Source organism: Rhinatrema bivittatum, chromosome 6, assembly GCF_901001135.1.
Source record: "Rhinatrema bivittatum chromosome 6, aRhiBiv1.1, whole genome shotgun sequence".
In the NCBI taxonomy this organism is placed as follows: domain Eukaryota; kingdom Metazoa; phylum Chordata; class Amphibia; order Gymnophiona; family Rhinatrematidae; genus Rhinatrema; species Rhinatrema bivittatum.
The window spans coordinates 203,163,979-203,182,414 of record NC_042620.1 but is presented as its reverse complement, the minus strand read 5'-3'; the positions used below and the strand labels follow the sequence as shown (position 1 = coordinate 203,182,414).

Here is an 18,436-nt window from a genome sequence, read left to right as displayed (position 1 = left end):
CCTTAGCACATTAGAATAACCTGGTGTTAAACAAAAACATTTAGAGGTAGATCTTAAAAAAGTACGCTGGATTTTATAAGATACCCGTGTAGCCGCGCGTATCTTATAAAATCTGGGGTCGGCGTGCGCCAGGCTGCGCAGCCTGCCTCTGTTTCCTCCGCGTCCCCCCACCTTCCCCTCCCTTCCCCTATCTAACCCACCCCCCAGCCCTAACTAAATCCCCCCCCCCACCTTTTGTTGTGCAAGTTACGCCTGCTTGAAGCAGGCGTAACTTGCGCGCGCCGCCTCGGCATCCCCCAGCACAGTCCGCAGTGCCTGGGGACTCGGGATGCCCTCCCGGCCCGCCCCCGAACCATCGCCACGCCCCTGGACACGCCCCCGGACTGCCGACACGCCCCCAGACACGCCAGTCCCGCCCCTTTTACGAAGCCCCAGGACTTACACACATCCTGGGGCTTTGCGCATGCCGGCAGCCTATGCAAAATAGGCTGCCGGCATGCAAGTGCCCTGCCGGATTTACGCGCGCAGGGCTTTTAAAATCTAGCCCTTAGTGTACTGCAGTAAGCCCCCTTCTTGTCCCTCTCCCTGCCCAGTATCCCCTACTCTGACCCCAGTCTCCCCCAACCCTGCCTAGTATTATTAGCCTGCTCCCCTCGGACCTGTTGTGGGCTGCCCATTGCCCCAGAAAGCAGGGCTAGCCATGGTAAAGGGGGATGCCTCCTTGGATGAGAGAACCAGCCAGCTAATCCACCAGATGCACAGAGACTAAGGAGTGCTCATGCCACTACACCTGTGGCATGCAGCACTGGCACCCAAACCCCTGGTGAGGTGCATCAGTGCTCTCCCACCAAGGTCTTGAACCCTGGATGATTGCCCACTTGAAATTAATGTCCTCTCTACCAGCTGTAGGATACCAGCAGTTGCAGACTTCCAACACACATTCAGGTCTTTGTAAATAGTGTATGGCTGGCCACATATGCAGATGCAGTAATCTTTGTATAAAGATGAAATGATTCTATAGGGACATCACTCCATCCAAGAATTATATCAAAATAATCTTTGGTTTGATAAGGATTTAAGAGATCAAACGTGCTATTTTCTCTGTCCACTTCAACTTCACTTCCTCAGCCCCTGATCACTTCAGGACAGGTTGAAGGGGGTGGGGGAATATCAGAAGAAGGTTCCCTAAAGGCTGATTGAGAGGGGAGGGGTCAGAGCAGAAGCAGGGAGAGAGCTGAGACTGAAGGCAGGCAGGCAGGCACCCTGTAGCTTTCTACAAAAGACTGAATTAAGAAGTGTGAAAGCTTTTAGGAATGCTGTTTCTGTGGCATATTGAAAATTATAAGGCAACAAGCTAATTATGTGGTTTTCCCATGGCCGCACAATTTTGGGAGGCTAGGGACACTGCCTTTAGTTCCTAAATGAAACTCACCATGAGTGAAATAAATACAAATAAAAAAAAATTTAAAAAATAAATAAATAAATACAAATATATATATATATACACACACACACACATATATGGCACTGTATAAAAAAAAAAAAATATATATATATATATATATATATGGCATTGTAAGACTTGGTGGTGGTGGTGGGGGGGGGGGGGGGGGGTAGGGTAACTGCATACAGACAACAACCAACATGGGCCTGACTTTTAAGTCTGGGGTACTGGCACACACACATAAAGGAAAAAGCACAGGATAGCTTCTACAGTGAAGTCCCAAAGCAAAGAACTTCAAGCAGCATTGTCTGAATTATCAAGAAGGCTCCTCACCCAATACAAATATTGCTAGCAGTAATTTATGGGCTTGACAGTTAATTGGTTTTGATTGACAGTAATATTTACAATCCTTATAATAAGGCATGGGGATAACTGCATTGAGCAGCAGTTACTTCCCTTGGGGGTATCCTGCACAGAGCGGCAGATACTACCATAACAAGCTTGCTTGGCAGACTGTACAGGCCATCTAGTCCTTTTCTGCTGTCATTATTAAGTTACTATGTTAAGGGAAGAAATATATAAAGGATGAGGAGGAAAAAGTGGATTTGCTTAACAAATATTTCTATTCGGTGTTCACGGAGGAAAAGTCAGGTATAGATCTACAAGAAATGAACACAATTAGAATTGAAAGTGAGGTAAATCTCAATTTTCAGAAGACTATGTTTGTGAGGAGATAAATAAACAAAAAGTACATAAAGCGATGAGACCGAACAGGATACATCCAAGGGAATCAAGAGAACTTAGGGAAGTTCTGTCAGCTCCGTTGGCTGAACTTTGCATAGCTTCTTACGAGTCAGGTGTAGTTCCAGAGGACTGGAGACTGCTGAATATGGTTCCTCGTCACAAAAGTAGATATAAGGAGAAGGCTGGGAGCTATAGGTCAGTTAGTCTGACCTATGTGGAGAGTAAATTAATGGAACCACTTCTAAAACAGAGGACAGTGCAGTTTCTGGAATCCAATGGATTACACGATCCGAAGCAGCATGGTTTTATCAGAGATAAGTCTTGTCAGATGGATCTGATATATTTCTTTGACTGAATGCCCAGAGAGTTGGATCACAGAAGAGTTCTAGATGTAGTCTACTTGGTTTTCAATAAGACCTTTTACATGATTAAGCATAGGTGACAAAAATAAAATGAGTGTCCTTAGTATGGGTCCAAAAGTGACTGACTGGGTTAGAAACTGGGTGAGTGGGAGGGAAGAAAGGCTAGTGGTAAATGAAGATTCTGAATACTCTGCGACAGATGCAGGCCAGCTCTCACTATGATCCCACTGCACAGAGCCACCTGGAAAGCCACACTGGCTGCCTCAAATACCTGCTTCAGCACCAATTCAATCTTCCCGTCTCCCAACTTAATTGGGATAGTAGTTTTTCCTAGTAACCACACAAATGAGCACATCCACCTCAGAAGTCCTCAGCTTCTCCCTCTCTTGAGCACCCAGAGGATAAAGCTTAGTCTTACCTCCTTTAAAATTGGCCTCTGGGGAGTCCCATTCCATGGAAATCAGTTTCTTGACTGACCTATGCAGATGAAAAGACTTGGATGTTTTCTTAGACCCATCATGATAAGATCCTCAGCCAAATTCACCTTTTCCTCACCATTCTCTGCAATATTCAAAATCTTCAAAGATAGAATAATTATGGAAGGAAACTCCTCTTCATGAAAAAGCCAAACCATCAAGTTTTCGCCTTCCTCCATGGGTGAAAATTTCCCATCTTCTAGCTCTTCATCATTGCCCTTAGAGCTGTCACATCAAGGAGAGAAGCATCTTTTTCCTCCTCCTTTCTGGCTCTCTTAAGACAAGCAACAGAGCATCCCCTGCCACCCTCAGGAGCCGTTTCCTGCCCCATATAAAACGTTTTTTCCAGGCATTTGAGAGGATGGAAAAGGGGGGAAGGAGGGGGGAAGGAGGGCCACAAACCAGTTCCCCTAGAATTCTTGGCTATCAGATTTTTCTCCACTGAGGTAGGGAGTTCAGGTCTATCCCCTCAGGAGCTGTTCCACCAAGGGAGGGATCCACAAGCTGTCAAGCCAAACACAGCTCAACCAGGAGAAGGAGTCAAAGACTATCACTCCAGGAGCAGTCGACCCACATCTCCTTCACTAAAGTCTAAATCAGAATTCAGACACAGCATGGGATGCTTGCCTATCATCTGCTGGAGACAGAGAATACTGGCAGGCTGAGCACAGCATAGAACCCTATAAGGAGCAATGTTAGCAAACCTGTAGTTTGTCTCCATCTGCAAATTGGAAAGCATTACATCTGGACTGATCTGGCTGGATGAGGAGGAATGGCAGGCATTTTCTTTACAACCTGATGCAGGCATAACACCCATGGCAATCCAGTGGTAGGGGTGTTTCATCTTTCTTCTAAGCCAGAATTTCAAGACTGCATGACTACAGGATAACAAGATAATTAATGATTTGTTCTCTCCATGATTTTAGATCAATACTGTGTGCCTTGAGGATAACACAAGACCAGAGAAAATATATATATGTATAGTGATTATTTGAATGTTTTTTATGGTGAAAGAAAGCATAGTTGCTTACCTGTAACAGGTTTTCTCCTAGGACAGTAGGATGTTAGTCCTCATATGTGGGTGACATCATCCGATGGAGCCCAGCACGGAAAACGTTTGTCAAAGTTTCTAGAAGCTTTGACCAGCAGACTGAGCATGCCCAGCCTGCTACAATCTGCACGTCCATGCGAGGTCCTCCTTCAGTCTTGTAACAAAGCAAAATACGAGCAAAAAAATAAAACAACAAACCGAAAGGGGAACCCAACTCCGTGGGGAGGCAGGCGGGATTCCTGAGGACTAACATCCTGCTGTCCTAGGAGAACACCTGTTACAGGTAAGCAACTGCATTTTTTCCTAGGACAAGCAGGATGGTAGTCCTCACATGTGGGTGAATAACAAGCTCCAAAAGGCCCCTGCTAACAGGAGAGACAGACAGTGACCGAACAAAGTGCAAACGGGCACAACTGCAGTACTGTGGAACAGCAGGGGACTGTCTGGTTTCCACAAGGCATGAAGAGTTGGGTTCTAGCCTGGAACAGGTTGCGTAGGATGGATTGATCAAAGGCACTGTCCTGACGCCCATCTTTATCCAAGTAATAATGAGCCACAAACATGTGAAAAGAACTCCAGGTTGTGGCTCGACAGATCTCGATGATGGGGACTGCATGTAAATGTGCTACAGACATCGCCATAGCCCGCACAGAGTGAGACTTTACTCAGCTGGCTAGCGAAAGGCCTGTTTGCACATAGCAGAAGGCGATGCAATCCGGCAGCCAGTTCGACAAGGTCCACTGCCACTCCAGCCTATTGGAATCAAAGGACACAAAGAGCTGGGTGGACTGTTGGTGGCCGGCAGTGTGATCCAGGTAGAAAGCCAAGGCCCTCTTACAGTCCAAGGTATGAAGAGAGCCCGTTCCCCTGGGTGGGAATGAGGCCTCGGAAAGAAGGTGAGTAAAACAATGGACTGATTAATATGAAAATCATTTACAACTTTGGGCAGTAATTTTGAATGCGTATGCAAGACTACACGATCATGAAAGAACTTCGTGTATGGGGCATACGAAACCACAGCCTGAAGCTCACCGACCCTACATGCCGAAGTAATTGCCACCAGGCATATGACTTTCCAGGTGAGGAACTTCAGGTCGCAGGATTTCAGCAGCTCAAAAGGAGGATGCATGAGCCGCGCCAGGACAATTTTGAGGTCCCAAGATGCTACCGGAGGCTGAAGAGGGGGCTTTAGCTGAAGGAGGCCCAGCATGAAGCAGCCAACTAAAGGTTGGACCAAAACGGGCATGCCAGCGACACCTTGATAGTACGCACTGACAGTGCTGAGGTGCACCCTGACTAAGCTAATCTGAAGCCCAGGCTCGGACAGATGCCACAGGTAGTCCAACAGCTGAGGGAGGGGGCATGAGAAAGGGTCCAAATCATAGCCCTTGCACCAGATGGAAAACCTTTTCCACTTCAAGCTGTAGGACTTCCTGGTGGAGGGCTTTCGAGACGCCACCAGGACCTGGGAGACAGTCAAGAGTTCCAAAGGCTAGAGGACTACATGCTCAACATCCAAATTGTGAGAGCCAGCACCCAGAGATTCAGATGGCGCAGGTGCCCTGGTTCTGCAAGATGAAATTGGGTGCAGTCTCCAGCCAGATGGGTGCCCACACCAACAGGTCCTAAAGGAGCGGGAACCAGACCTGTCGGGGCCAAGAATGCGCCACAAGTATCATGGTCCCTCTGTCCTGCAGAAGCTTCAGCAGAGTCCTCAAGAGGAGAGTACGTGTACAGCAGGCCCGTCCCCCAGTGGAGGGAGAAGGCATCGCAGGCCGGATGGCTGTCCCCTAACACTAGGGAGCAATACCTGCTCACCTTGTGGTTGTGTGGTGAAGTAAAGAGATCCTCATCCAGTGTACCCCACTGGCAAAATAAGCTCGGCAGCCACCTCCAGTTTGAATGACCAGTCGTGTGGCCAGAAGGAGCACCTCAAACAGTCTGCTAGCACATTGAGATGGCCCAGCAAGTAGGTCACTCGTAGAGACTTTCCCTGTGAAAGGGCCCAGGTCCACACTTGTACTGCCTCGTGGCAGAGGAGGAATTAACCTGTGCGGCCCTGCTTGTTGATATACCACATCGCAACTTGGTTGTCTGTCTGAATTAGGACATCCTTGGACAACAACAGGTCTTGGAATGCCCACAGAACATACTGAATTGCTCGAAGCTCCAACAAGTTTATCTGAGAGTGGGCTTCGGAGGCAGTCCAGAGACCCTGCGTGTGGATACCATTCACATGGGCTCCCCAGGCTTGAGGGGAAGCATCGGTGGTGAGAATCACCTGAGGCGAAGAGGGTTGGAAGAGAAGCCCTTTTTCCAGCTTGGAAAGATCTTCCCACCAGGACAGAGACACTCTTAGAGGATCCGTGACTGTGACAGGTGCCTTGAGATCCTGGGAAACCTACTGCCACTGGGACCATAGGGTCCATTGAGCTCTCCTCATGCAGAGGTGAACCAGAGAGGTCACATGGTTGGAGGCCACTAATTGGCCCAGTAGGCGGAGCAGAAGGTGAGCTGGCGCCCTCCGGGTGTTCTGGACAAGGGCAGCCAGCGAGGCAAGGGCGATTGCCTGGTCTCGGGATAAAAAAGCTTTCACCTGCACAGTGTCCAGCTTGGCACCTATGAAGTCCAGCTGAGGAGATGGGCAGAGATGAGACTTGGAGAAATTTATGACAAACCCCTCCATCTGCAACATCAAGATCAGAGCATGCAAGGCTCTGGAGTGGGAGTCGCTCTTGACCAACCAGACCAACCACCAAGCGACGCCAGAGGTAGGCGGCCACCACCACTAAGCAATTGGTAAAATCACGGGGGGCCGATGCCAGCCCAAATGGCAGCACTTTGTACTGGTAATCTGCTTTCCCCACCACGAAGCAGAGGTACTTCCAGAGGCTGTGGACAATTGCAATGTGTGCGTAAGCCTTCTTGAGATCGAGGGAGCAAAGTCAGTCTCCTCCTTTGAAGAGCGAGATCAGTTGCCCAGAGAAACCATCTTGAACTTTTCTCTCACAAGAAACTTGTTCAATGCCCTGAGGTCGAGGATGGGGCGCAACTGCCATTCTTTTTCGGAATGAGGAAATACCTCGAATAGAGCCCTCAGCCTTGTTGATGGCGAGGGAGCAGTTCCCCCGCACCCACCACAAGGAGGGTGGTGAGTTCTGTCTGAAGTATGACCTGGTGGTTGAACCCCCACAATGGACATGGGGGAGAGGTCTCTGGGAGCCAACTGAAGTTTAGACTGTACCCCTGATGGATAATAGTGAGGACCCACCAGTCTGCTGTCATCTCCTCCAAATGATGAGCGAAGCTCAAGAGCCTGCCTCCGACCAGGGGATCCGCCATCAGGGGTATGATCAACAGACCTTCGCTCCCTCACTGCCAGTCAAAAGCCCATGGCCAGGGCTTGCTGTTGGTGAGGATGGCCCCTGGAGTGGGTGCGTGGCGTACGAGCCCGAGAGGCTGGAGGATATTTCCTTTGCCGTTAAAATGGCTTCCGGAAACTCGGCCTGGAGGATTTCCTGGCCGAGGACGGACCTTCAGAGGCACTAGCAGAAAGCTGTTGAAGGGTATCATTATGATCTTTTAATTGCGCTACCGCATCCCAGACTTTATCCCCAAAGATGTTTTCACCCATGCGGGGGGGGGGGGGAAATCAGCTAGCCTATCCTGGACCTCTGGCTGGAGGTCAGAGGCGTGGAGCCATGCCATTTCCTAGCACTGATGCCCACTGCCGCTGCGCCGGCTGCTGTCTCGAAAACATTGTAGCTGGAACGCACCTCATGCTTTCCCGCTTCCAGACCCAGCAGGGTAATGGCTGAGAGGGCCTCTTGCTGCTGTTGAGGCAGGCCCTCAGCAAAGTCCTGGACCCGCTTCCAGAGACTGCAGTTATATTGGGTCATATAAAGCCAGTAGGCAGTGATGTGGGCCACCAGCATGGCACCTTGAAAGACTTTCCTGTCCAGGGCATCAAGCTCCCTGTGCTCACGAACTGGAGGGGTGAAGGCATGGGTGCGGGAGCACCGGGACTTTTTCAAGGTGGACTCATTGGGCCTGTGAGCCTGTATGCTGTGGGCGAGGTCCATGAGTGATATCAACCCTGGGCTCTGACGGCTTCGGAGGCCTCGAGGGCACCGTAAGCATCGACGGGTACCTAAGCATCTAGACGACCGGAGGCCGCAGTAGGCCAGAAGAACCCGTTAAAGGCTCGAGGAACCATGGTCTGGGAAACACGGTATTGGCCGTATCTTTCTCCTCGGAGGACCCAAGAATCTGGATCGCTTCGGGGGAAGGCATCAGTGGCCGCTGGGGAACAGAGAGTCCCTCGGGCACCGGCTGCATCGGAAGGGTGCCCAGGAGGAAGTCCAGATGCTCTAGCAGGGGTGCTAACATCTATGGCGGAGGCTCAGGCACCGGCATGGGGGCCGGTGGCACTAGTAGCTCAATGCTCTGGAGCGTTTTCAGCACCATGGAGTGCTTCCTGCGGTCCAGCTCCTCCTGAAAGTCCAGAGTGGCCAGGATTGATGGAGGGGGGATGAGGTGTCACCAGCTCTTCCTTGGATCTCAGAGGTGGTGTAGTACCCAGCATCAATGTCGGTGGGGAACGCAGAGGACTACCAGGGGCATTGGAGGATGGGGCCTCCGATGACCGGTGTTGCTTTGGAGGCGGCTCGGCAGGCACCGGTGCCATGCGTCGATGGTGACCTTGCAGGATCTTCTTCAGTGCTCGGCCCGGTCTTTTCCAGGCACCAAGGAAGTGGAAGATCCCAATGCCTGGCAAAATGGTTAGACCTTCGAGGATCTATCACTGTCCCCTCGATCCTTGGAGGTACTAGTAAGAGGAACGGCCAGAGGAAGCGTATCCGAAGGTTTCCTGTGGCCTCTCTGCGTCGATGGGACCGACGCAGGAGTAGAAGGAGCAGACTTCGGGGCCCCAAAAAGTTTCTCCATCTTAATGAGGCGTGCCCGATACCTTGTGGGGGTCATTTGATCTCACAGATGGCACCCATGGATGTCAAGCGAGGCCCCCAGGCAGAGGATGCAAACCTCATGCGGATCCATGATGGAGATGGTCCGCGGGCACTAGGGACACCGATGAAAACCGGTCAATGCCATAAAAACACCCGGCATGCGATCAATGACTGGCGGTCACCGCGAGGCGAAAGTCGGGAATCAACCACAAAGTTGTGAAAAAAGAGCAATAGAAAAACCTACCAGACCGAGGAGGCATCAACCGCGAAGGGGACCCTACGATAAAAACGACAGGAATCCAAAACCTATTCAAGAAAACAAGGAAAAAATGGAGAGCTGCACAACTCTGAGGCAACTGCACCACGGAAAAGAAGAGACTGAAGGGGGACCCCGTATGGATGTGCAGATAGTAGCAGGCTGGGCAGGCTCAGTCTGTTGGTCAAACCTTCTAGAAACTTTGACAGAAGTTTTCCGTGCTGGGCTCCATCGAATGATGTCACCCACATGAGGAGTACCATCCTGCTTGTCCTAGGAGAAAAGATTAATTTTCAGAGAGCGCCATATGTATAATTATTCCTATAAGTACTGGTACACAATTTTGGGGTGAGAATCTCACTTAAACCAGTTTAATGGCCAACCCATGCAGAGGACCAGGATTCAATTCTTAGCTCACATCTTCTGCTTCCTAAACTGATGATACTGCACAGCTAGCATTCACAGCCTCTGGGGGAGTTCCAGTCACTGTGCAATGGTCAATGCCCAATAGCTGAATTTATGGCCCATGATTGCAGTGTTCTAGAAGAACCCTATTGCATGTCCATGGCCGAGGACTGTTACTGCAATGACAGGTCTAAGTGAATTTAGAGGGGATATCAAAGGGGAAAAAATCCCCGAGTAGTTGCAAATGAAAGCTCATGGTGCCATATTTCAGCACTGGTCTGATTAAGCTAGAAATCCAAAGAAGCTGGAAGAAATTGCAAGGCCCAACTATCCCAACAAACGAAAAAAAACTTCAGCGATTTCTTCAAGTGTGCAGAAAGAAAAATGTAAATTAAGTAATATTACAACAGTACCATTGAAGGAATACAGGATGCAGCATCTGTTTTCATTTTAGACTCCATTAATAGTGGTGGTAGAGCCTCCAATGGCGTGCCTCTTAATAATTTCTCTTTCATATCCTTGTATCTGGCTTCAAGCACTGCCAAACTGGTAAGAAGACTGGAGCTCAATTCTGTTTTCTTGTTTGTAAAATTCCTATCAAAATACAAAAGCACAACTGAACACAAAAGTTTCCAAATGCTTCTAGCAACTGGCACAAATAGTCAAAGCTTCTATATCTACCAGAATTATGTACTCATATTTTCAAAGATCTTTGCTAGAAGAAACAAATGGGAGAAACCTTCTACTATATATTATTTTCAGTAATGTTATGTTTTAAGCACTTTGAGGTAGCAGTGCAGCAAAGTGAGGCAAATATAAACCCCCTGGATATACAACTTTAAATTGCCTCCCATGAAGCCTCTAAACAGATTTACTCCAGATCATAACAAGAGTAAGATTGGCTAATTCCCCTATTTGTCCACATATCTCATTTCCTATGTAAAATCATCAGAGTCAGTCCATATATGATGGATATATAAATAGCATATGATAGCAGATAAAGATCAAAATGGCCCAGACTTCCGGGTGATGACTTAATCGGAACGACATCTCGGGCTTGAGCTCTGTGGCCCCTCTCCGCAGTTTCCCCTTAAAATCTACCCTTTAATCCACAATTTTGCAGCAATTTTGCCCTGGAGGGCTCCCTAAACGTTCGAGCTCTGATTGGTGAAATTTGGGGCGCCCTGGCTCGAATGCGCCTGTGGACCACGAGGAGGGGGTTTGATCGTCGGCAGCGTGCTCCTAAAATGGCAGCCGCCCCAGAGGCTCCCAAAGTGCTGGCAGCAATCTCTGGAGACATGCTGCAACAAATCTCCAAAAGTGTGACGGCAGTACTCGATGCAAGGCTCTTAAAAATCTAGACTTCAATGGATGATCTCAAAGGGACTCTCTGGAGGGGCAAACCAAGAGGCTGGATCAGGCGGAGCAAGTACTCTCAGATTATGGGGACCGGCTGGCGGACTCGGAGCACCACGTGGCAGTTACAGGCCTAGAAAACCGAGGCAGGCGTAACAATCTAAAAATTATTGGGTTGCCGGAATTGGTGAAGGAGGGAGAGCTGATCTTTGTGGAGACATGGCGACCCGGCCAGCTGGGCCTGACACTGCCTTATGACAAGCTGCGCTGCGAGAGGATCCACAGGGTGGGTCCACCACTCAAAGCCCCCAGCAAAGAGAGACCAGTTATGGCGCGTATTCTTAATTGGGCATACAAAACCCAGCTACTCCGTGCCTTTAGACAACAATCCACGGTGGAATATCAGGGACACAAGATATTGCTTTTCAATGATTTTTCAGCAGCCACAGTAGTACAGAGGAAACTGTTGTCTCCGGCCAGCTCTGACCTACACAAACGGGGTATACATTTTGCCCTCCTCTACCCAGCCAAGTTAAGAGTGCACCATGTAACAGAGTGCTTTTTTTCACGTCAAAAGAGGAAGTCTCATCTTTCTTAACCTCGCTGGGAAATCCTGGAGTGGCCTGAGTTGCCGTATCTGTCTAACTTTGGATGACTAGGGGCAGTTGCATCCTAACTGAACACTGTTGGCAATAGGTGGTCAGCCCCTGGGAGAAGACTGAAACCGCTGATCTCTACTTTTCATGACCTTGCATGTGCCAGAGTTCCAAGGGTTATTACGTGCAGTTATCTGTTTTGTTACTAATATGCCAGGCCTGACTGTTCTTACTGGACACCCGAAATGAAGCACTAGGCCAGGCCGAAACCCGTATCTTGTTGAATACAGGTTATAAGCTTTTCTTATGTGTTGGGGGATTTAGGAGGAGGGGCATCTCCTTATATCTGGATCTGTATGATTCCCCTGTGGGAGAGAGCCTGTGCCTCTTGGAGTGTATGTATAGTGTTTATGTGGGTATGGTGTGGATGCAGTGTGAGTGGTGGGGGGGAGAAGACCAAGGAATAAATATGCTGATCTTACTATGGCTAAGTCCTGGGGCTCAGGCTGGGAGGCCCTGGGATTCCTTCACAATGTGTCTAGTGCTGGGAGCCTGGGCCTCCTTATTACTACATCATCTGTACCAGGACCATGGCAACGGTTAGTCACCTCCTTAAATGTGGATGGTATACGATAAAGAGAGGAAAAAGCTACTTTCCATGTTTCGGTGCTTTCACTCCTAAGTGGTGTTTCTCCAAGAAACACATCTTACGGACGAGGAACATGGAAAGCTAAAACGGGATTGGGTGGGCCAATGCATCTTCTCCTCTTTTTCATCCCAAAAGCAGGGAGTAGCCATTCTTTTTCACAAACAATTGCCATTTCAGCTCACCTGGGTGTGCATGACAAAGAAGGAAGATATGTGGTTGCAGCCGGGGTTCTTAATCAGCAACAGGAGGTGTTTTGTAATGTTTACGCGCCCAACATTTACTCTCATGAGTTTTTCACTAGACTGGTGGGCCTACTAACAGGTCTGTCGGACTATACTTTGGTGGTCGGAGAGGATTTTAACACGGTTGTCAATAAACGATTAGACTGTAGACCGCCCAAGCCTAATGCCGCCATGATCTCCACTGGGAGTCAACTTCCTCTGTCAGGAATTGCAGTTGCTTGACGTATGGCAAGTACTGCATCCGGATGAATGGGATTTACCTTTTTTTCTAATCCACATCAGTCGTACTCCCGATTAGACTACTTGCTAGTCTCCAACGCCATGTTTTCTGCGGTAGTGGATGCTACTATAGGGGAGCATTTCACTCTCCGACCATGCTCCGATTACCCTCATACTTTGAAATGTGGATGCGGGCCGCGGGGACCTCTCTTAGCGTATGTGATCTGATCTGTTCTTAGATAAGTCATTTCACCCCTATTTGCAAACACACTGGAAGGAATACCTGGAGTTCAACAACACCCCAGGGGTTCCTCCGGCCACGCTATGGGAAGCCGGAAAGGCAGTGATGCGTGGCCATATTATAGCTTATGTCGCAAAGGTAAATCGGCAATGTAACGCAGAGATTCTGCGCCTTACCGGAGTGCTCAAAATGGCACAGCAAAACCACATGGCCAATATGACAGCTGCTACTAAAGGCCAGGTAGACCAAGTGCGCAAAGTGTTAAACGCCCTGATCCATCAAAGGGCCTCAAAATCGCTATGGTATTACCAATACCAATTATATAAGTACGGTAACCGGGCAAGTAGAATACTTGCCAATTTAGTCCAGCCCAGGAGCCAAATGTCGGTCATTGCGGTATTCGCGGAGCGCATAAGAACTCGGTGGCGGATATCTCTGCCAGGTTCCTAGACTATTATAAAGATTTATATGCTTCGAAGCCTCAAGACCCTTCCGCCACTGATGGTTTTTTTCAAGGGCATGCTTGGCCGCACCTATCTGCAGACCAATTGACTTGCTGAATAAACCTATCAGTGAGCAGGAAATTTACTCTGTGATTCAAGGATTAAAGGTGGGGAAGGCAGTGGGACAAGATGGGTTGGGGTCCGAATTTTACAAGATTCTTAAATTTCTTCTCCTGCCCCGTCTGTCCCAGTTCTATAATGACCTGCTTCTCACTACTGAGCTTCCCGCAGCTGCTAATCAATCGGTTATTGTGGTCTTGCCAAAAAAAGGAAAAGACCCTATGGAGCTAGGCTCGTACCGGCCTATATCCTTGCTTAATGTAGATGTAAAAATTTTGGCAGCAATACTTGCTGCGCATTTAAATGGGATCCTACCTGCTCTAATTGAACCCGATCAGACGGGCTTTGCCAAGGGGTGGCAGCGGGTGAGGAATATGCGGTGCTTATAGCGGCCCTTAGTTACCACCCTGCGGCTGAAGCTATGATTTTAAGTTTAGATGCTGAGAAAGCTTTCGATTCTCTATCGTGGGAGTATTTGTTTTGGGCCTTGCGTCAATTTGGCTTCTCGGGCTCGTTTGTGGCATGGTTTGAGGTGTTATACAAGAATCCCAGCGCCTGTATTTTGATAAATGGTGCCCTTACGGACCCTTTTGCTTGGCGCTGTGGTGTGCGGCAGTGATGCCCACTCTCCCCGCTCCTATTTGTGCTAGCTGTGGAACCTCTAACTACCCGGTTGCGGGGAGAGGATTTCTGGGGACTTAGCATTGGCAACCACCCACTGAAGGTAGCACTTTTCGCTGATGATATTTTGCTGTTTGTGAGGCGCCCACAGAGCAGCATCATGGTTATTATTCACATTTTTGAACAATTCCGCACAATTGCTGGGCTGAAGATAAATTTTTCAAAATCGGAGGCTTTTGCTCTGCACCCCGTGCTACAACAGTCCTGGGTGGGGACCCTTCCTGTTTGCTTGGGCCCCAGGTAAACTCTGTAATCTGGGGGTGTGGATCCCAAGAGATCTAGGCTTAATGTATGAGTTAAACATATCTGAAGTCATTGCTAAAGTACAGCTGCAGTTGGCAGCATGAAGCCCGCTCTCACTCTCTCTTTTTGGCAGGTGTGCTCTGGTGAAAATGGTTCTCCTCCCTAAAATCCTTTATATCCTACACATGCTTCCCTGCTGGCTCCTTACCAGAGATTTAAAACGCCTGAGATCATCCCTTTCCAAACTTCTGTAGCAGGGTAAGACCACCCACATTAAATACACCACCCTTGAACACCCCAAGCTTAGAGGGGGCTGTGGCCTGCCGGATTTTCGGTTATATAATGTTGCCTGCCAACTGAGATTTGTGGGAAAGTGGCTGACATATACTTATTGTTTTTGTGAGGTGGGCCTGTTGGGCAGAATGACTGCACCCTGGTCTCCTCTCTACTTGCTGCAATTAAGACCTTCGCAACTCCATAACATGGACTTCCTCAGACAGCTGATGTACCCATGTATAAGAGCGTGGAGGTGGTTGCGGACAATGCGAGGCCTCACTGGGCCAACTTCCTTGCTTCAAATTTAGGCTCTTAGGTAGAAAGCTTAAATCCAGAACCTCCAGGGTAGCATTCTCTGAAATGCTCCCTGATCCACGCGCAGGTCACGAGAGGCAGTCAGAGCTCCGGAGTCTCAATGCGTGGATGAGACGATGGTGCAAGGAAGAGGGATTCAGTTTTGTTAGGAACTGGGGAACCTTTTGGGGAAGGGATGGGCTCCACCTTAACCAGGGTGGAACCAGACTGCTGGCGCTAACCTTTAAAAAGGAGATAGAGCAGCTTTTAAACTAGAACAAAGGGGAAAGCAGACAGTCACTCAGCAGCGCATGGTTCGGAGAGAGGTATCTTCAAAGGATACTAATGATGCATTAGAATTAGGGTATCCCGACAGTGAGGTTCCAATAATTAGAAAAATAGTCCAAGTGCCTGTAACTAAAAACTCACCTGAGCTAACAAATTCTAACTTATCCCTATCAATTAAAAGGCAGAATGAAAATACAAACAAAAAACAAACTTTGAAATGTTTGTATGCTAATGCCAGAAGTCTAAGAAGTAAGATGGGAGAATTAGAATGTATAGCAGTGAATGATGACATAGACTTAATTGGCATCTCAGAGACATGGTGGAAAGAGGATAACCAATGGGACAGTGCTATACCGGGGTACAAATTATATCGCAATGACAGAAAGGAGCACCCGGGAGGAGGTGTGGCGCTTTATGTCCGGGATGGCATAGAGTCCAACAGGATAACCATCCTGCATGAGACTAGATACAAAATTGAATCTTTATTTATTTATTTATTTTATTTATTTAAAATTTTTGTATACCGACATTCGTTTAGAAAACATCACATCGGTTTCTATAGAACAAAATGGCCAACAGGGCTTTACATAGAAACTGAATAAAATAACTAGAGAGGGGGGGAGCGGGGGGGGGGAGGGGGTAAGGGCTTTACAATGAAAATATTAAGAGACCTGGGAAGGGGGGGGGGTAGAGGGATAAGGGAAAACAAGGTTATGCTGTACAAGTAAATTCAAGGCAAAAACATGATTAAATGCAAATATAGCTTATGTACAATAGTAATACAATGGGGGGGAGAGTTAAGGGAGGGGGTTTAAGTAAGGACCTGGAGGGCGGGGGGAGGGAGGAGCGGGTGAAAAGGGCGGAAAGGAGCAGGGGAAAAAGGAGAGAAAAGGAGGGGCGGCTCAAGTATAGGCTCGTGTGAACAACCAAGTCTTGAGGTTCTGTCGGAATTTCTTAGGGCACGTTTCAAGGCGGAGGTGGGTGGGCATGGTGTTCCATAGGGAGGGACCAGCTAGGGATATAGCGCGTTGTTTAGTGGCTGTAAGGTGAAAGATTTTGGGAGAGGGTGTGTGAATATTTGCAGTGTAGGGGGTTCTGGTAGGTCTGGAAGAGGAACGAAGGTGTAAACTGTCTGGGAACCAAAGCATTTCAGGATTGTGTATGGCTTTATGGATGAGGGTAAGAGTTTTGAATTGAATTCTGGCTGTGATGGGGAGCCAGTGAAGTTGTTTGAGAATGGGTGTAATATGTTCTTTTCTGCGGGTGCCTGTTAGTACTCGTGCAGCTGCATTTTGAAGCAGTTGTAGAGGGGCAAGGCAGTTCTTTGGAAGTCCTAGGAGCAGAGAGTTTGCGTAATCTATTTTGGATAATATTAAGGCTTGCAGGGCAGTTCTAAAGTCGTTGAGGTGCAGTATAGGTTTAAGTTTTTTGAGTGTGTGTAATTTGTAGTAACAATCCTTAATGGTAGAGGAGATAAATTTCTGTAGGCTGAATTGAGGGTCAAGTGTGACGCCTAGGTCTCTTACAGATTGCGAGAGGACAGGGGGAGTAAGGGGAGAGTTAGCTGAGGGGGTAGGTAAGGTATTGAAGGGCTGAGGTGAAATGATCATAAGTTCAGTTTTGTTGGGGTTTAGGGCTAGGTTGAGTTGTGTGAGTAGACAGTTGATGGATGAGAGGGCACTGTCCCATCTTTTAAGGGCGTTGGGGAAGGAGTCGGTGATGGGTATAAGAACCTGTACATCATCGGCGAAGACAAAGTGCGGAAGGTCAAGATTTGAGAGTAGCTGGCAGAGGGGGAGGAGGTATATATTAAAGAGCGTGGATGATAAGGAGGAGCCTTGGGGTACGCCCCTTGTGATATCGATTGGCTCAGATTCGTGGTTTTCTATTTTTACTTTGAATTGTCTGTCACTTATGTATGATTTGAACCAGCGAAATGGGGTCCCAGAGATGCCAATATCGGCTATCCTGTCGAGTAGAATGGAGTGGTTAATAGTGTCGAAGGCTGCGGAGATGTCTAATAGGGCTCGTATGAATGAGTGACCTTTGTCGAAGCCTCTGATGACAAGGTCGGTGAGTGAGAGTAGCAGTGTTTCAGTACTAAAGCGCTTTCTAAAGCCGTGTTGTGATGGGTAGAGTATCTGGTGCTGGTCTAGGTAGGTTGACAGTTGAGTATTTACAGTTTTGTTTTGTTTTTTTGGGTAGAAATCCCTTGTATGTCAGGGAAGACTATAGTAATAGGAGTATACTACCATCCACCTGGTCAAGATGGTGAGACGGACAGTAAAATGCTAAGAGAAATTAGGGAAACTAACCAAATTGGTAGTGCAGTAATAATGGGAGACTTCAATTACCCCAATATTGACTGGGTAAATGTATCATCGGGACACGCTAGAGAGATAACATTCCTGGATGGAATAAATGATAGTTTTATGGAGAAATTGGTTCAGGAACAGACGAGAGAGGGAGCAATTTTAGATCTAATTCTCAGTGGAGCACAGGACTTGGTGAGAGAGGTAACGGTGGTGGGGCCACTTGGCAACAGTGATCATAATATGATCAAATTTGATTTAATGACTGGAAGAGGAACAGTGTGCAAATCCACGGCTCTCGTGCTAAACTTTCAAAAGGGAAACTTTGATAAAATGAGAAAAATTGTTAGAAAAAAACTGAAAGGAGCAGCTACAAAAGTAAAAAATGTCCAAGAGGCATGGTCATTGTTAAAAAATACCATTCTAGAAGCACAGTCCAGATGTATTCCACACATTAAGAAAGGTGGAAAGAAGGCAAAACAATTACCGGCATGGTTAAAAGGGGAGGTGAAAGAAGTTATTTTAGCCAAAAGATCTTCATTCAGGAAGAAGGATCCAACAGAAGAAAATAGGATAATACTTAAACGTTGGCAAGTTAAATGTAAGACACTGATAAGACAGGCTAAGAGAGAATTTGAAAAGAAGTTGGGTGTAGAGGCAAAAACTCACAGTAAAACCTTTTTAAAATATGTCCGAAGCAGAAAGCCTGTGAGGGAGTCAGTTGGACCATTAGATGATCGAGGGGTTAAAGGGGCACTTAGAGAAGATAAG

The 18,436-nt window shown here is 47.9% G+C and overlaps 1 protein-coding gene across 2 annotated transcripts in view; it reads right to left on the bottom strand.

Moving 5' to 3' along the window:
* The window catches only part of LOC115093945 (RNA-binding protein 44-like), a 219,062-nt gene that overhangs the window by 158,640 nt on the left and 41,986 nt on the right, over positions 1-18,436 (bottom strand). For both annotated transcript variants that reach the window (XM_029606424.1, XM_029606422.1), the window contains exon 4: positions 10,119-10,299. In XM_029606424.1, the coding sequence (XP_029462284.1) occupies positions 10,119-10,299 (181 nt within the window). The remainder of the gene's footprint in view (positions 1-10,118; positions 10,300-18,436) is intronic.